The sequence below is a fragment of the Erinaceus europaeus genome, chromosome 19, assembly GCF_950295315.1.
Source record: "Erinaceus europaeus chromosome 19, mEriEur2.1, whole genome shotgun sequence".
Taxonomy (NCBI): Eukaryota; Metazoa; Chordata; class Mammalia; order Eulipotyphla; family Erinaceidae; genus Erinaceus; species Erinaceus europaeus.
The window spans coordinates 16422561-16440437 of NC_080180.1; the positions used below are offsets into that span (position 1 = coordinate 16422561).

The following is a 17877-nucleotide window of genomic DNA, read 5'->3' on the forward strand; positions in this document are numbered from 1 at the left end:
GAGGAGCAAACCCTGGACCAAATTTTTTGGAGAAAAATCAATCAAGATGGCTGTTCTTACTTAACATTCATAGTCCACAATCTCAGATGTACTCTGAATAATCTCATATAACTTTTACTTTTTCCTAGTCTACTCACTATCTCATCTAACTTATGACTTTTTATATTTAAAGGTCCAACTATCTTCCCCACCCCCTCTCAACTGATGACCTTGTTTCAGTGGTTAAACCTTTTTGACCCTAAGTTGTCATGAGTGTTTGACAGTGTTGGTTCATCTCTATTTGGTATTTTTCTACTTGGCTGCAAAGACGGCTTATTGTTCTGATTTCTCTACAGGCCCTCTGGTCACTCACTCCTTCTTGGTCTCCTTGTTTTTGTTACTCTTCCTTAATTACTTGGCCATCCCTGGGTGGCTTGTCACTTCCATTATTATTTAAATTATTCCTTTATTAGTCTTATTTGGTCTCCAGTCTGATGGCTTTATATATTATCTATATGGTGATGACCCCCCAGATTTACCTCTCTAGTTCATTTTTATCCCCTTCTATCCTTTATCTATTTGTTGATTAAGATCCTACTTGGATATCTTGAATTTTATATATCCCAAACGGAACTCTTGCTCTTCGTCCCAAAATCTTTCTTTCTACACCCTCCTTCATTTCAATGATAACTGTCTTATATATACCAGTTTCTCAGATAAGAAATTATCAAATCATCTGACTCCACTTTCTATCATGCCTCCTGTCAAATCTTTCAGAACATCCACTGACTATATTTAAAATAAACAACAATCTGACCAGTTCCAAAGTACCACTCTATCTCACCTAGATTATAGTAAAAGCCTTCTAACTTTTCTTTCTCTCATCTGCCTTTGACTACTCTGAAGTTACTGCTCAAAGGTCACACTGCATGAAATCTACGCTGACAGTATTATTTTAAGCTCCATTTCAGCTCAGATCCCTCGTAGACCCCCTTTGCTGTTGTTGTTCTTTCAAATAACTTACCATCTCAGAACATTCTACATGATATTAGTGTGCTTCCCCTTCCCACTAGGAATAAAGGACGAATACTGTGTAGCACTGTCTGCTGTGTAAGCAAGGTGTTCTACTGTTTAATGAGACTAGCTAAAGAATACTTAGATGAGTGTTTCTAAAATTTTAGTGTGCGTGTTTTTATGCTATTAATAAAGTATGGGACTTTGTGTCAGGTAATTAAAAAACATGCCTTAAACTCTGATGAAGGTGGCTTAAGAACCACAGTTACAAGCACCGTTTATGAAACCAGAAAATTGGTAAAAGATGATAGGGAAAATATCATTAATCATTCTCATAAGCAATCTCCCCTTATATGTTCTTCCCTTGTGCTAGTAATTCTCCCTATCTCTGTGTCACATCTTAATTCTCATTCTTCTATTTTATAAAATGTGTGCTTGATGTAATTTCCATCTCCTCTTTGTTCATAGATCAAATGTTTCCTAATACTCCCAAACTGCTGAATCTTTAGTACTAGTAATGCACGTGTTGATCTTAGCTATAGATTACATACCATAAATAACCATCATGTTCTTTTAAAAGATTAATAGAAAAATTGTGATAAATTATTATTTATGTTAAAAGCTTTTAAAATCTTCCAAAATCTTGCTAACTTTTGACCTACTCCTCTTATACAATATCTTACTAAGTCAAAGAAAGTAGTCATAGCACAAAATATTGAGTGTATGAACTTTGCAGAATTTCTACTTTTTAAAATTTTTTAATTTTTAAGAAAATATTTATTTTATTTATTTATTCCCTTTTGTTGCTTTTGTTGTTTTCTTGTTATTGATGTCATCATTGTTGGACAGGACAGAGAGAAATGGAGAGAGGAGGGGAAGACAAAGAGGGCCAGAGAAAGGTAACACACCTGCAGACCTGCTTCACCGCTTGTGAAGCAACTCCCCTGAAGGTGGGGAGCCCAGGGCTCACACCGGGATCCTTATGCTGGTTCTTGCACTTTGCACCATGTGCGCTTAAGCCACTGTGCTACTGCCCGACTCCCAGAATTTCTACTTCTATACAATTATGTGATGTCAGGTTTAAAGTTATTCACACTACTCAATTTAGAGAACAGTAACACTTGGTTCATACAATCTGAATCACCTATAAATTGCATTATACTACATTAAAGAAAAACACTTATCAAAACTACGAAAAATACTTTCATGCCTATTCCTTATAATAGGAAGTCACTCACAGATCTTATTTATCTAAAATATCACATGCCTACTATATATTAACATCCTAAACAGTTAAAGATGAACCTTGCTGTTACGAAGTTCACAACTTAAGGAGCCAAAGAAAACAACAGTGTATGTCATGAATCAAAAAATGTCTTGCGGAAAGGGACTTATAAAAGTTTAGGTGGCTGCCTGGAGAATGAAGAACTGAATTGAATATTAAAGACAGATTGCATCAAATAGTGTAAAATGGAGAGAGCAAATTCAAAGCAGAGGAAATAGGAAGGAAACAAGCACATGCGTTCATTCATTTAATCCTGGAAGAACAGTAAATCGTTAACGGTTCCCAGGGTCCAAATCCCGACTTGTTCACATACTAGCTGCTATGTAAGCTCCAGTATGTTATTTCACCACCCTGTAATTCAAGTTTATAACCTGAAAAGTGGAAGTAGTAAAACATTTAATGATACTGTTATTGTGAAAGTTAAGCTAGATTAGATAAAACATTCAAACAGTACCCAGATCAAACATCAACATTCAACAATTGCTTTTCCTGATTGACTCAGTTACTGTCACTCGTCCTCATGCTTCTAGTGAGTATTTGTCAGAATCCAGGTTATCCTCAGATCTCTTCTAACTCATACTGTTTCTGTGATGAGTTCCAAATGTATCTTTAACTAAGGTTCACGTAAATGTGTGTGTACATAGTATGCATCTTTGTTATATACACACATGCAAGACCACATATATAGACATGCTTTGCCAGTCTACACAGATGCATCTGTAAATAAAAACACACTGAAACCACTCCTTTTGGGGGTGGGTGGGAAGGAATGTAGTGCTACCCTGTTTCCCAAACCAGAATATTTGAAGTCATCTTTTTTGATATCATTATTACCAACCGTTTTTTTTAATCCTCTTTCTAGTTGTTTACTATATTGATTTTGCTTTCCATATGCTACTTAGAGGTCTTTGTTTTATGTCCTCTGATTTGTGTCAATAACTTATGTTGGACAAGTACTTTTATGAGTAATAAAAAAAAAAAATAAGAGTATTCCTTAGCTCCTGTTTCTGTCCTTTTGCCCTGAGAAAAACATTTTCTTCTGATAAAGCAAAACTTAAATCTTTCTCATTACATTTAGGATGAAATATAACTAGGCATACAAAATCCTTCACCTTGTGGCTTCCATCCTTCTATTCTTTTTTCTAATACTTTCCCAAATGCCACGATGATAGCCATTCCTATCTATTTGCTTAGTTTTCTGAAACTGATTTTCATGTCTTTATGTTTCTAACTTGTCTCAGCTTTAGGAAAGATGGTTCCTTTATATTATGCACCCTTCTCTTGGTGACTATTTCTTAACTTGTTTATCCTAATAAATCCCCTAAATTTTTTTAAAGACAACAGACAATTCCCACAACCTTTTGCAAAGTAAGGTTTTGCATATGTAGTGTCTAGAGTTATACAGAAGAGGTAGGGTAGGTAGCATAATGACTGACATTTTAAACAGATCATGGAAGAATGACAGGAAGAATATTACTACTAGAGGTATGACACTACATATGCAAAACCTTACTTTGTGAAAGGTATACTTATAAGACTTACCAAGTATTTGGATATTGTATTTCTACAAGAAATTGGATGAGGATGCAAAGCCCAGAGAGCTTCCTAGTATCTCCCATTGTGTGATATCTTTAATGTAATACACCCAGGATACAAATCCAAGTATGCCGGAATACTGACTTAATACTGTTTATGGTGGGGTGGACATGCCACTAGTGATACATCAGAGTGTCAATAGGAATTCAACACCTAAGGCCAAATAAAGAGTATTTAACTGGAAACTTTACTTGAAGATGAAAGGAGAAAAATAATGAAGCAATTTATTTAAACTATTTTTACTTTATATAGAATACTACTCAACTGTAAGAAACGATGCAACCTTTTCTTTTGCTACATTTTGGATGGAACTTGAAGAAGTCACGTTAAATGAGATAAACCAGAGGAGAATGATGAATAGTGAGTGACCTTAGTTACACATGAAACCTAAGAAACAAAGAAAGGAAAAGCATAGGATAGCTGTGGTATATTGCAGCATAACCAAGGGCCTAAGTAAAAATTTATTAGTGATTCAATATTGATTTACAAAATTAGAAGATAACAGGGGCACAAATTCCACACCCTTCCTATCACCAGGGTTCTGTGTCCCCATTACCTCCATTGGAAACTGCAAAAGTTCTCTCAAGATCACAAATATGGGCTGACTATTAATTCTGTAACTATATTAATTCCTATTTACCCTCCCCTTTTTTTTTCCCTATGGTCCTGTCTTCTCTTCCTGAGTCACAACGACTATTTCTCTGAGTGCCCTTCCTTCCTTCCTTCCCCTCCCCTCCTTCTCTCTCCAGATCCTGATGGACTTGGAGTTTAGAGCCCTCTGAGAACTTATGGGGAAAGGACTAAAAGAGGGCTGAGGAGGCGCTGGGGGCCCCACTACATGATAGGAAAGGTAGACCTCGGTTGATGGTAGGTGTGGTTTGCAAATATCTATCAGAGGGAGATAAGAAAGTGTGCACATGTGATAACTACCTTATAAATCATTATTCTGCCCAATGACTGAAAATAAATTCAATGAAAAGGCATGCTGATATTGAATGCAGAACTATGTGTGCGACGTGCAAAAAAACATGCTCACTGTGTAAGAAAGCTACGGGAAAACACTGAAGTCTTCATGAAATGCTGTGTTAATTGGTAGAGTCTTAGCACCACATCCCCATTCCTTTTGTAAAGTGTTCTCTGCTGTCATTAGGGTATTTAGTTGGACTGAGAAGTTTAAGAAAGAGACATTTACTTATATATCTTATGAAAGGTAGGTCAGACTTTTGAAGGAACACTAAGAAAGGTTTTCTAAATGAATTTTTCCTGCTGTTTTCTTTCCAGATGTTAGACTATAAACAACAAGCAGAATTATCTGGGTGGTAAGAAAAAAGGCATCTAACATTTTTAATCCCTTCATCATTATAAATATTCCTTGAAGTGAGGAGACACAGCACACCTGGGAGGGTTCCACCTTTGCCATATATGGGACTGAGTTTAAACCCCAGCTAAACCACACTGGAGTAAGTCTTGGTGTGATATCTCTTTCTATATCTGAAACAGTAAGCCTACAGCGCTTAAGTCCAGAGGATGGAAAAAAATATATCCCAACAGTAAAACAGTAAAAGAAGGCTTAAGTTCACGACAATCACTTAAATTTGCAATTCTTGGGTCTATACATGAAATTCAGACATAGTCCTTAGCAAAGGGAAAGTGCACAATAAAATGAGCTAGGAAAAACTCTAGTTTCAATGACCTGTAAAGCAGACAATCGGTACAAGAAAACAATTTCCTTTATTGTGTTCGTGAAACAGGGAATAAAAGATATGAGCCCTAAAAATTAGTGGCTTAAATCTGTGTAAAGCCCTAGCTAAGGAAGGATGGTACCGTCAGAGCTGTGGATTTAAGAAGGGCTTCTGGGATCTTTTCCAAATCCATTATCTAGAGAGGAATTTATCCAAATGGAAGCTACTATCATCTGTCTTAGCCATGTTTATTTCACGATATCACGGAATGTTAGAGTCAAAAGGTATCTACAATTTGTGACCTTTCAGACTAACTTATGTCTCAGATATAGACACTGAGACATAAAGAGCTTAAATAATCAACCCTCAAAACACTGGCTAATCTAGAAACATTAAAAATACTTTACAAAAATGCTTATATGATTTAAATATTAATATCTTACACAAGTGAGGTTAAATAATAATGATAAGGCAAGCTGCCAGAAATATTCCCTTCCTTAGAAGGATCCTCCCTTTGGGCCACTCCTTCTACACAGAAAAGACCGCAACCCTTCTAGCTTGCCCTTTTTGCCTTTAAGAGTTTATCCATGTAGGTTTCTCCAAATATTGAGGCAGACACTAAAAGTTACGGAACTTTCATAAAGTGTCATGTGCAGTGCTGAAAGTGTACATATAATAATTCAATTCTGTGAGGTAGGTAGCGGTATTTCTATCTTAAAAGAAGAAAAAATTGAATAAACTAGCTATTAAGTTTTAAACCCCATTCTATCTGACCCATAAATAGGCTTTCTGTAAACTATGTATTAGAGAGAGAAAAAAGAAGAAAGAATGTCTGTGTATGGGCTGGCAGATAGCTCACCTAGTAGCGCACACACTGCTCCATGGATGACGACCCAGGTTTGAAGCCCTGGCAGATAGCTCACCTAGTAGAGCACACACTGTACCATGGACGACGACCCAGGTTTGAAGCCCTGGCAGATAGCTCACCTAGTAGCGCACACACTGTTCCATGGATGACGACCCAGGTTTGAAGCCCTGGCAGATAGCTCACCTAGTAGCGCACACACTGTTCCATGGATGACGACCCAGGTTTGAAGCCCTGGCAGATAGCTCACCTAGTAGAGCACACACTGTTCCATGGATGACGACCCAGGTTTGAAGCCCTGGCCACCAAAAGCAAACACCATGTCAAAAAGAAAGCTTCATAGGGGGTGGTCAGGAGGTAGCGTAGCCGGTTAAGCACACATGGTGAAGCACAAGGACTGGCTTAAGGACCCCGACTCCAGCCTCCTGGCTCCCCGCCTGCAGGGGATCATCTCACAAGTGGTGAAGCAGGTCTGCAGGTGTCTTCCCCATCTTTCCCTCCCCTCTCGATTTCTCTCTGTCCTATCCAATAACAAAGACAGCAATGACACCAACAATAATAACCACAACCACGATAAAACAAGGGCAACGAAAGGGGGGGGGGGAAGCCTCCAGGAGTAATGGAATCCTAGTGCAGGCCCTGACCCCCAGCAATAACCTGGAGACAAAAAAGAAAGAAAAGAAAAGAAAGCTTTGCAAGAGGAACCACAGTACTTTTATTTATCAAGAAGAGCTCCTGCTATTTCCCATTGTCAAAACTGCACTGTAAAGGTCATTTTACATGGGATTCAAGGATTCAACGTATGAGTAAAATATTACACTTACCAGGAGATGAACTCAGATTTATACATGTTCAATAGCTCTGGGGCTCAACTACTATTTTCTAATTTAGAGACACAAAGAGAAACAGAAATAGACAAGAAAAAGAGGGGAAGCCACCAAAGCATTACTCCACCATCCCTGGAACTTCCTATGGTCCACAGTGCTCTGGGGCTCCAATACAGGGCCTCACGCAATATAGGCAACTCCTGGGTGAGCCATCTCCTGGCTCCTCATATTCCTCTTAAACATGAGATTCTGCTATCAGCTTTTCTAAAATGTCAAGGACATAGGAATATACCCTTCCACTTCTATGAAACTAATATCACTCTGATACCAAAAGCAGAGACCTACAAAAAAGGAGACAATTACAGACCGATACCCCTGATAAACACAGATGCTAAGATGCTGAACGCTATTGTAATAAACTAGATGTAGCAATCCATTAGAAAGACTGTACAAGAACAAGTAGGTTTTATCCCAAAGATGCTAGGTTGTGTCAATATATATAAACCAATAGATGTAATCCTCCACATCAACAAAAGGAAACTTTAAAAACCACATGATTATTTCAACAGGTGTAGAGAAAACCTGTAACGCAATGCAATACCCTTTTATGCTCAAAACACTTCAAGAATGGGGATAGATGGGAAGTTCCTCAAACTAGTTGATGCTGTATAGTCAGTGTCATACTCAATGGCAAGAAACTTAAAACTTTCTTCCATCAGGTATAAGAGAGAATATCTATTATTACCTTTACTTTTGAATACAGTCTTAGAAGTCCTAGCTACAACAATTAGCATAAAAAACTTTTTAATAGCAGAGTTATTATCATAAAGCTACAAGGAAAGAAAAAAATATGATACTCTACAAATGTTATTACCTGGAACTTATCTATAATTTTATTGTGATAGAAATTATAAAATATATTATTACATTTCTATATTTTCATTAAGGAGGGAGATGTGAAGACCCACTCTTACCTGCTTAAAAAGTTGGAGGTTAACTGCATTTTCCAAGAAATGTTTCATCAGACTTGAACGGTGTTTTATGAAACTCTCCTCACAGAATGTGACTGGTTCACCCTTGATAGAAATAAAGGAATTCAAGGTGACAACTGAGGGGTGATAAAAGAAAGCCAATCTCTCTAAAGTGACGAGGTGCTATAAGACACAGAATCACCTTCCAACTACCTAAAGTCTAAAGGTCATCATCCAAAGGCCCATTTTATACAAAGTTAAAGTTCAGACAAGTTTCTACTATCGCTTTCTAATTAAGGATGCACTGGACTTTTTAAATTACTCAGTTTCCTTAAGAGTAAAAGTAAATCTCCTAAAAAAGAAACATTTAACATCATTAAATTAAGTGACGAGTATAAAAAATTTCACAAATATCTAAAATAATACAATTAGAGTTTCTTCTGATTAAATTTTCTTTCTATTTTATTGGGGGGTAGGGGAGAAGGATTAATGAATTAGAGTATGGCTGCTGACATGTGAGGACATCAAGACCCCAGAATAAAGTCTTACTGTAAAATCTGTTCCTGGACAAGGTAGATGGCTCAATGGGTAGGGGGCATTTCATGTACATGTGAGGACCAAGCTTCCAGCTCTGATATTGCATACCACACACACTACATACTTGCATGCACACACACACACACACACACAATCTCTCTAGTAAAAAATAAACTTTTAAAACAACTCTTGATTTCTTTCAGCTATATTAGTTCCTATGATCATGAATGTCTTAAATTAATTAAATGTTTTAGATTTATATTTTATTTATGAAAGTGTAATACTAATTGGATACTTGCTAGGGTAATTTCCACTTGATATCTGCTTTAAAAAAACTTATCCTATTTACTAAGCAATTTCATCTTTGCAAGTGTCTTGTGTTGGCCTATGTTCCATTAGACATTCCTTCTCCAAATCAGCAATGGTTTGTATTCTAATTGCAGATTTCCACGTGTTACCTTTATTCCCAAGTATGACCTGGGAAAAACATCACTCATGGATTGAGCCCAACCACCTACTGTTTCCCTTGCCAACCCTAATGGTCTGCTTGACCATTCAACACATGTGCAGATAAGTGACAAAATGGGCAAAAGAAAAAAGAGAGAGTAGTACTGTACACTTCATATAATGATTCTTGCAGCAATCTTTATTTTGTAGAAAAATGAAAAAAAGCAAGCCTGTTCATCTATGAGAAAATATTATTGACTTGACTACAGATACCTATTAAGTAAAAACCTTAAAAATTGGTTCTTATAAGAATAAAATATCTGGAGGCTGGGTGGTGGCACACCTGGTTGAGCGCACATGTTACAGTGCGCAAGGAGCCAGGTTCGAAAAGCTTTGCTAGTGGTGAAGCAGGGCTGCAGGTGTCTCTCTTTGTCTCCCTCTCTATCTCCCCCTTCATTCTCAATTTCTGTCTGTCTCTATCCAATAAATAAAGATGATTTAATAAAAAAGCAGGGTGTATATTTAAAAAAAAAGAATAAAATATCTGATCAACAATCTCTGTAATTCTATTAGCACTTTTTGATGGAAGTTAAGAATTACATATAGAGTTCAACACGGTAGTCATTAGTTACATATAGCTATTAAGATTCAATTTAAGATACATAAATGAAGAAATCAGTTCTCCAGGGGCACTAGCCGCATCTCAACTGCTAGAGCATTATTATACATAACAGACGATTTTCCCTTAGCACTGTGTCTTCTTGAATAGCACTGCCATAGAAAAAAGAAAATAAATTCAAACAAATCACAAAAAAACAAAATAGACTAATAATTTTCACTTAACATCAGCTACCAGTTAATAATTCATAATAAAACGGTCACTACCCGTTGTTATACTAATTGCTGTCATTTTAATCATATATTTCAAAAACAGAACAAAGCACATACACATACAACATTTACATGATTAGAAATACTGTGTTTGCCACTACTGTAGAACTTATACTCTAACAAAAGGGATAAACAGCAAATAAGCAATCTTGTTAAAAGGTCAATTATTAAAAAAAAAAAAACTATGTCAGCATTTTATCTAGTTATACTGGGAGCTCAATACATATTTTATAAATGTGTAAATACAGCAGTTGGTGAGCTAAGCCTTGCTCCAACTGACATATTATTTTTTTTAAAGTTCTGTATCCAACTAAAATGCGTCAATTTCCTGTGTAATAAACAACCACTTCTTTTCATTGGAGGAAGTAGGAAGGAGGGAAACACTACATCTAGGCAAGGAAAAATGGATGAGAGTATAAGGTATGTAGCACAAAACTAAAAGCTCCTGTTTGGAAAAATTTGTCCTTTGGCAGGTATCTGTTAGTCATCTACATAGAGTTAAGAATTGGATATAATCTGATTATCCTACTTAAGTAATATACATATGCAACAGAAAAATATTTATCCATAAGCCTATTTTAAAGTTAGATTATTCACTACCAGAAAAGCAAGTAAATAAACATATGGCTTGGTGGAGAGACAGAATAATCTCGTAGAAACATGAAAAGATGGAAAAGAACTCTTCATTAGGAAAATTCCAATGTGATGGTAGAGCAACTGAATCTTTTGTTTTCTAGGATAGTGGTGATGCAACAGAAAGGAGTCAAATCAAAATAAATGTGATGTACAGTCAACATAACAATCCCGGGGGCCATAAGGAAAATGCGATTGATACTAAAGAACAGGATATGTATGGGTAGTTTTTAAGAATGGGTTTTCCCAAAATTCTATACTGTTCTCTTTATGAGAAAACTGCACATAGTGAGAAAATGCATGAAATGCATATTCAACTCTTATTCTTTTTTTTTTTAATTTTTAAAAATTTTATTTTTAATATTTTATTTATTTATTCCCTTTTGTTGCCCTTGTTTTTTTTATTGTTGTAGTTATTATTGCTGTTGTCGTCATTGTTGGATAGGACAGAGAGAAATGGAGAGAGATGGGGAAGACAGAGAGGAGGAGAGAAAGATAGATACCTGCAGACCTGCTTCACCGCCTGTGAAGCAACTCCCCTGCAGGTGGGGAGCCAGGGTTCGAACCGGGATCCTTATGCCGGTCCTTGTGCTTTGCGCCACCTGCGCTTAACCTGCTGCGCTACAGCCCGACTCCCTCAACTCTTATTCTTTAAGGATGGGTCTTACTTAAAGTTCATGCTTAAAGAAAACAGTGTCTCCCATAAGAGTTGGGAAACATCTACAGAAGCAACGTAATAGTTACTCAGTTCCTTAATGTACTCAGATTTAATGTTCCTGTCTTATAAGGTGTATACATAAACTACCCAAGATGTCTGTAAGAAAATAGTGTATTTAAATTTTTTTGAATCACTGATTGAAAAACTTTGCTATCAATCAAGTTATGGCAATATTTGATTATATTCAGAATTTCACAGAATGATCACAATAAAATTAAAAAAAATTTTTTTCTAAATCTTACATTGCTAATATAGCGTGCTACAAATCTACTCTGAGCACACAATCATACAAATAATTTCCTTTCTATAACTGAAAACTATTGAAAATAATCTCATGTCCAAATCATAAGCTTATTCACTAGTTGTAGCAAAATATTCTCTTTGTAACAGCAAGTATTTCTTTTTGCATGTATGATATGGAATATTCCTAAAGTTACTAGATACTGAAAAATATATATCCATCAAGGTTTCCCTTGGTACCTCTGATTCTGCATATTAAGAAATTGATTCTTTCTACTACTTTGGCCATGTCTGAATACTTAAAATGTTAATATGTTTATGTATTCATTTTATACATATAGTAAAAATGTTTTTTCTCCATAAGTTATTGAAAAAATATTCTGATGGAATATATTACCAATGATAAAAAGATGAACTATTCTTATCAGACTCCTGAGTTCAACCTATTCACTGGTAGTTGTGCAGAATTTTTACATTTTTAATATTAAGAAATTTAAAAAATCTCCTATTAATTTAAAAATGGCAAAACGAAAGAACTATAAAAGCAACCACATCCCAAATATTTCTTGGTAGCAATCATATCTAAAGTCACGGGCTCCATACTCAAGTGTGGATGCGATAAGTAGATGCCTGAAATATTTCGGTAGTCACAATACTGGGAGCAGTGAATAAGTGATACTTTTCAATTTGGACCTTTAAGTCTCTATTAAGTTGACAGTTTTTTGGTCAAATTTGTTAAATGGAAGCTTTAAGGCAAAGATCTAGTGAACAGCCACTTCAATTATTAATGTCATCTCTGTGATAAAATGCTTCAGTCTGGGAGTCGGGCTATAGCACAGCAGGTTAAGTGCAAGTGGCACAAAGCGCAGGGACCAGCATAAGGATCCCAGTTCCAGCCCTGGCTCCCCACCTGCAGGGGAGTCGCTTCAAAAGCAGTGAAGCAGGTCTTCAGGTTTCTGTCTTTCTCTCCCCCTGTCTTCCCCTCCTCTCTTGATTTCTCTCTGTCCTACTTAACAACAACGACATCAATAACAACAATAAAACAACAAGGGCAACAAAAGGGAATAAATAAATAAAATAAAAACAAAATTTATTTTTTCAAAAATGCTTCAGGGGAGTCGGGCGGTAGCGCAGCGGGTTAAGTGCATGTGGCGCGAAGCACAAGGACCAGCGTAAGGATTCTGGTTCGAGCCCCCGGCTCCCCACCTGCAGGCGGGTCACTTCACAGGCAGTGAAGCAGGTCTGCAGGTGTCTATCTTTCTCTCCCCCTCCTCTCTCCATTTCTCTCTGTCCTATCCGGCAACAATGACATTAATAACAACAATAATAATAACCACAACAATGATAAAAACAAGGACAACAAAAAGAAAAAATAAATAAATAAAATATTTTTTAAAAATGCTTCAGTTCAATCACTGTTAATGCTGGGAAAGAATATAATCAAATAAATGTCTAAAGGATAATTTTTTGATTTTCCAAATAGAGATCCAGATTATTAACCAATAGATATTTCAAAAAGAATTTACTTTTTATCCATTAGCAAAGCTTGTGCGAGCACAAAAAAGTTTGAGTGACTGAAACATATGAAAGCACCCAAATAAAAGGAATATATTTGAGTATTACGATTAGACAGGATAATCACATATATGCCTTAGGCTATACTAAACAATTTTTTAACTCAGGCAAACATTTCTTTAACATTAGTTTTTAGTCAAAACTTTAAGTTTTACATTTAATAGTTTGTGACACAAATGACACACAGAAGTACAACTGATGTTTGTTAGATGTTTGATGAATCATCTAAAAGTATTCTCACATTTATAATAAAGTTTTTTTTAAAAAGATTAGAGAATACATCTTTAAAATCATGTCAAAGGGATTCTCCTTTCCAAAACTTACTCTAAAATGTCGTTTTAAATCATAATAAACAATGCATAGAATACTGACTATATGTCGGGCACTGGATTACTTAAAAATTTATTTGTATCCTTTAAGAACACATCTGTTTAATCCCCCCCTCTGTTTCCCTCTCTCCCCATCTCTCTTGCAAGCAAACCACAACACTTGAAAGTTACTTTTCCCAAAGTCATAAAACAAAGTTAGTTACAGAAAGAGAATTCAAATACAGCCAGTTTATTTCTAGAATCTATGATCCTATCTCTGGCTTTTCTTCTGTTCAGCATAGTAATTTGATGTCACATTTTCTTAGTTCTTGAATCGTGGTTAATTTGCAGCTGGCTAAAATCTCAACATATAAATTATCTATTATTTTAGTTAAACCACTTTCCAACAACCTTAAGGAGTTTTATATATTTCTCTGCAATTAAGAACAAGCATAATTTATTTTTCAATCATGCCAGTCTCCTTTAGAGAGTATAAATTAGGTATTATTAGAAAAGTATCATATTAAGAGTTGCCAATCAGATATTCAAAGTGTTTGGTTTCTAAAATAATTACTCTTTGGATGACTTTAGCAGATCTATGTTGCATTTGCATATGAAAATGAATTTTGAATCATGCTGGACAACTTTCTCTTACCAAGATCTATATCCAACTGCCCTCCCAGTCCTACTGTAGAGAACTGAAAGGGAGAGAGGGTGAAGCCATTTAAGTGGCATTTACTGCAGGTAACTATAACCATAAATGGAAAAATTTAGAATACATAATTATTTCCCTAATTTTACTACACATAATGAGATGCCTATGTATGCCTATTGTATGCTCTCTCAGGTATGCATGCAACAGAAATTGATAAGAGGTCAGCCAAGGCTTATTAGGACTAATGTCTGAACACAAAAGAGACATCAGCAGTTAGCCAAGGGGAATTCAGTCTTTAAGGGTTTACTGCACATGGCACAAGTGAGGACTGTCCAAACAGAAAGAGTGCCTGCACGTGTCTCCCCTTTTTTGCACTCAATCTGCACACAGATCATTATGTTGAACATATACTCTGGAGATAGTCTTCGGGGATATTCCTGCATGTATCTGGCATGCTCATGTTCTCTACACAGTCCAGTTAAAATGGTGGACTGCTTGCTAATGCTTCCCCAGGAAAGTCATAGAATAGTGACTAGCAATTATGCATGTAAATCCTAGAAAGAGTCTGTCACCTCATTTTAAGGTAACTTTTAACCAAAGGTTCCTTATCTGGACATAGAGGTTCTTTATTTGGCAGAACATAAGGCAAGGCAGGAGGGAGGAGACCAAGTCCATTTCCTCTGCTATCTCATCTATATTATTCCTTCCATTAAAAAAAAAAAGTCCCTAAGGTTTTGTATTACTTTTTACAGTTTTTCTGTAAGTATATTCTAAAAGTCTTAAAAAGTGACTGATATAATAATGAAGGCCAGATAGGACAGAAATAAGCCGTACCAGTTAAGAGTGAAACTGTGGCAAAGTAGATTCAATGGCAGATTTTACTGTTTACTAGCTGGGAAAACTCGATGCTGTTATTAAAACTCTGTGAATATTATTTTCCTAATTTTGAAAATGAAATGAGTGGAGCCAGGCAGTGGCATACCTGGTAGAGTGGAGATGTTACCATGCATAAGGACCTGGGTTCAAACCCCCAATACCCACCTGCAGAAAGAAGGGTGTGAAGAAGCTTCATAAGTCGAGAAGCAGTATTGCAGCTATCTCTTCCTCACTCCCTATGTGCCCTCCACTCTCAATTTCTCTGTCTCTATCCAATAAATAAATAAGTGCATAAATTAACTAATTAATTTAAAATGAAGTGGGTAATGTTTTGAAGGCTTATAATGGTTAAATAAAAGAATTTATCAGAAGAGCTTATCACTGCCTGGTACTTAGAAGATTATCAGTAGGGAGCTGTTTTAATAGAAATTAATTATGAGTATCAATAAAAATAAAAGAACTATAATAATACCTGAAAGGGAGAAGAAATGTGTTAAAGAAAATAAGCATAATCCATTAACAGAAATAGAGGACAGGAAGTACAGTTCCAAGTACCAGGATGGCACCTGATGGGCTCTAAATGTGATAAAGATAAAAAGCACTGCCAGGAAAAAGAAATTACAAATACAGGCTAGAATGCCTGCGAAGCTTAGAACATTGCAGCCTCAGGCAGAATTCTCTGAAATGAGGTCAATATTGGGCGGTTGGGTGGGGGGGAAGAGAAGTAAAGACACAAATTGCCAGCTATCCAAAGGGCCTGGACTTCCAGAAGTAAAAGGCCCAGATGGTCACAGGTCACATCTACAAACTTAATTTTGTCTAATGTAAGGAAAATAATGATTTGTTTAGATGTGTAAAAATAATCATAACATCTGTGTAAAGCTATCTGTGATTTTTCCAATTGTACTTTAGTAACTATAGCATACTGAAATGTTAGCTATAAAACTAAAGTCATGAAATAACTGTAACTCCTACACCTTTTAAAAAATATTTATTTATTCCCTTTTGTTGCCCTTGTTTTATTGTTGTTATTGATGTCGGCATTCTTGGATAGGACAGAGAGAAATGGAGAGAGGAGGGGAAGACAGAGAGGAGGAGAGAAAGATAGACACCTGCAGACCTGCTTCACCACCTGTGAAGCGACCCCTGCAGGTGGGGAACTGGGGGCTCGAACCCGGATCCTTATGCTGGCCCTTGTGCTTTGCACGTGCTTTTAACCCGCTGCGCTACTGCCTGACTCCCAACTCCTACACTTTTAATATCCATTTTCTCTGACATATATCCAATATATACATGTACAAAAAGTATACATAGAATAAAACTAAATACATGTTTAATAAATTAAGATCAAAGACAATTTGTAAAGACAATGACTAAAAAACAATCTTATATATCAGATTTCTTAAAAAAATCTATTTCTCTTGAATAAGAAAATCTAGCCACATTCAATATACTGTAAGATTAACTTCCATTCAAATACAGAGTTAGAAGAAATGTAAAAACAAAAGTTCAAGGGAGGAAATGAAATTATAATGGTAATTAATGTGAACATGATATTTTTATAACCCAACCCAGCACCCAATACACTAATAATTTAACTCATGTAAGAAAATTTTCTCTTCAACTCACTCCACTTTTTACACATGAAGTTCTTCACAATGCTTTTTTTTTTTAAGAGATGCTTGTTATAAAGATTAGAAAAGTTTGTAGATGAGGCAAAATTCAAGTAGTGGTATTTTTAATTACTCTCTGTATTTGTGTTTACTCTCTGTAAATGCAAAAAGAAATGATTCTTCTTTTTAAAAACCGACAAATAAAAGGAATCATTAATTTTGTCTTCTAAACTCATTTTTAATGCTTTAATTGATATTTAGTAGTCTGAATATGAATATGTTCTACCATAAAACAGATGGCTGTTTCCAAACTTTTTAACAATATGACCTGACAACTGGCAATTTCTGGAGGCACTTCATGTATCATATATGCTTTAATGTGTGTATATAAAACACAATACACCTGTTTTCTTGAAAAAGATGAACACGCTAAGTAGTCACAGGCACACAATTCAGTAAGTACATAATGCTGATGTCTAGCTAGCAGAGTACAGCGACTGAGCTGCACACACAGTAAGACTCCTTCTAACAGTGCATTTTCTCAGAGGTCTAAGAGTCACTGCCTGAATACTGCTAATTCAGAAATTAGTTTAGAAAGGGTGTAACTCATCCCTATTTCTTCAGTATTCCATAATTTTTATAGTGTTTACATTGTAATGCTAAAAGGTATGTCGGGAAGGCATAATAATTTTCAACTTTATAAATGGGAAGACCAAGGAAATGGGTCAAGGTTCACAGTTTAATAATGATGAAATTCTTCTTAGAAAGCAGATATTCTGGTTACTTACAACTAAATTCAATGTTTTCATCCACTGAAATTTATCTGGCCATGTAAAGGCAGTATAGTAATCATCACTATATCACACCATTTTGATTTGCACTGTTTTGACACCATCTAAGAACTTGACTACAATTACACACAATTATAATTCTCTGGTTATTAAAGCAAAAAACAAACTGCATGGTGAGCTAGAATATGTTAACAGATAGTTATTTAGAAGTAGCATGAGCTAGAAAGACAATACATTTCTAAATAATATAAAAATTTTATGTCCCATCTTCAGACATTTATTGGACTTATAACTTTCAAAGCCATTAGTCAAGTAAATTCAATTATCTAGCTCATTTCTTTGAGATCTTAGCAAGATCACTAAGTACTTTAAAA

At 35.7% G+C, this 17877-nt stretch overlaps 1 protein-coding gene across 5 annotated transcripts in view; it reads right to left on the reverse strand.

Moving 5' to 3' along the window:
- Positions 1 to 17877, reverse strand: part of DENND1B (DENN domain containing 1B) — a 206639-nt gene that overhangs the window by 39631 nt on the left and 149131 nt on the right. For all 5 annotated transcript variants that reach the window (XM_060178489.1, XM_060178493.1, XM_060178490.1 and 2 more), the window contains one exon: positions 8223 to 8324. In XM_060178489.1, coding sequence (XP_060034472.1) covers positions 8223 to 8324 — 102 coding nt within the window. The remainder of the gene's footprint in view (positions 1 to 8222; positions 8325 to 17877) is intronic.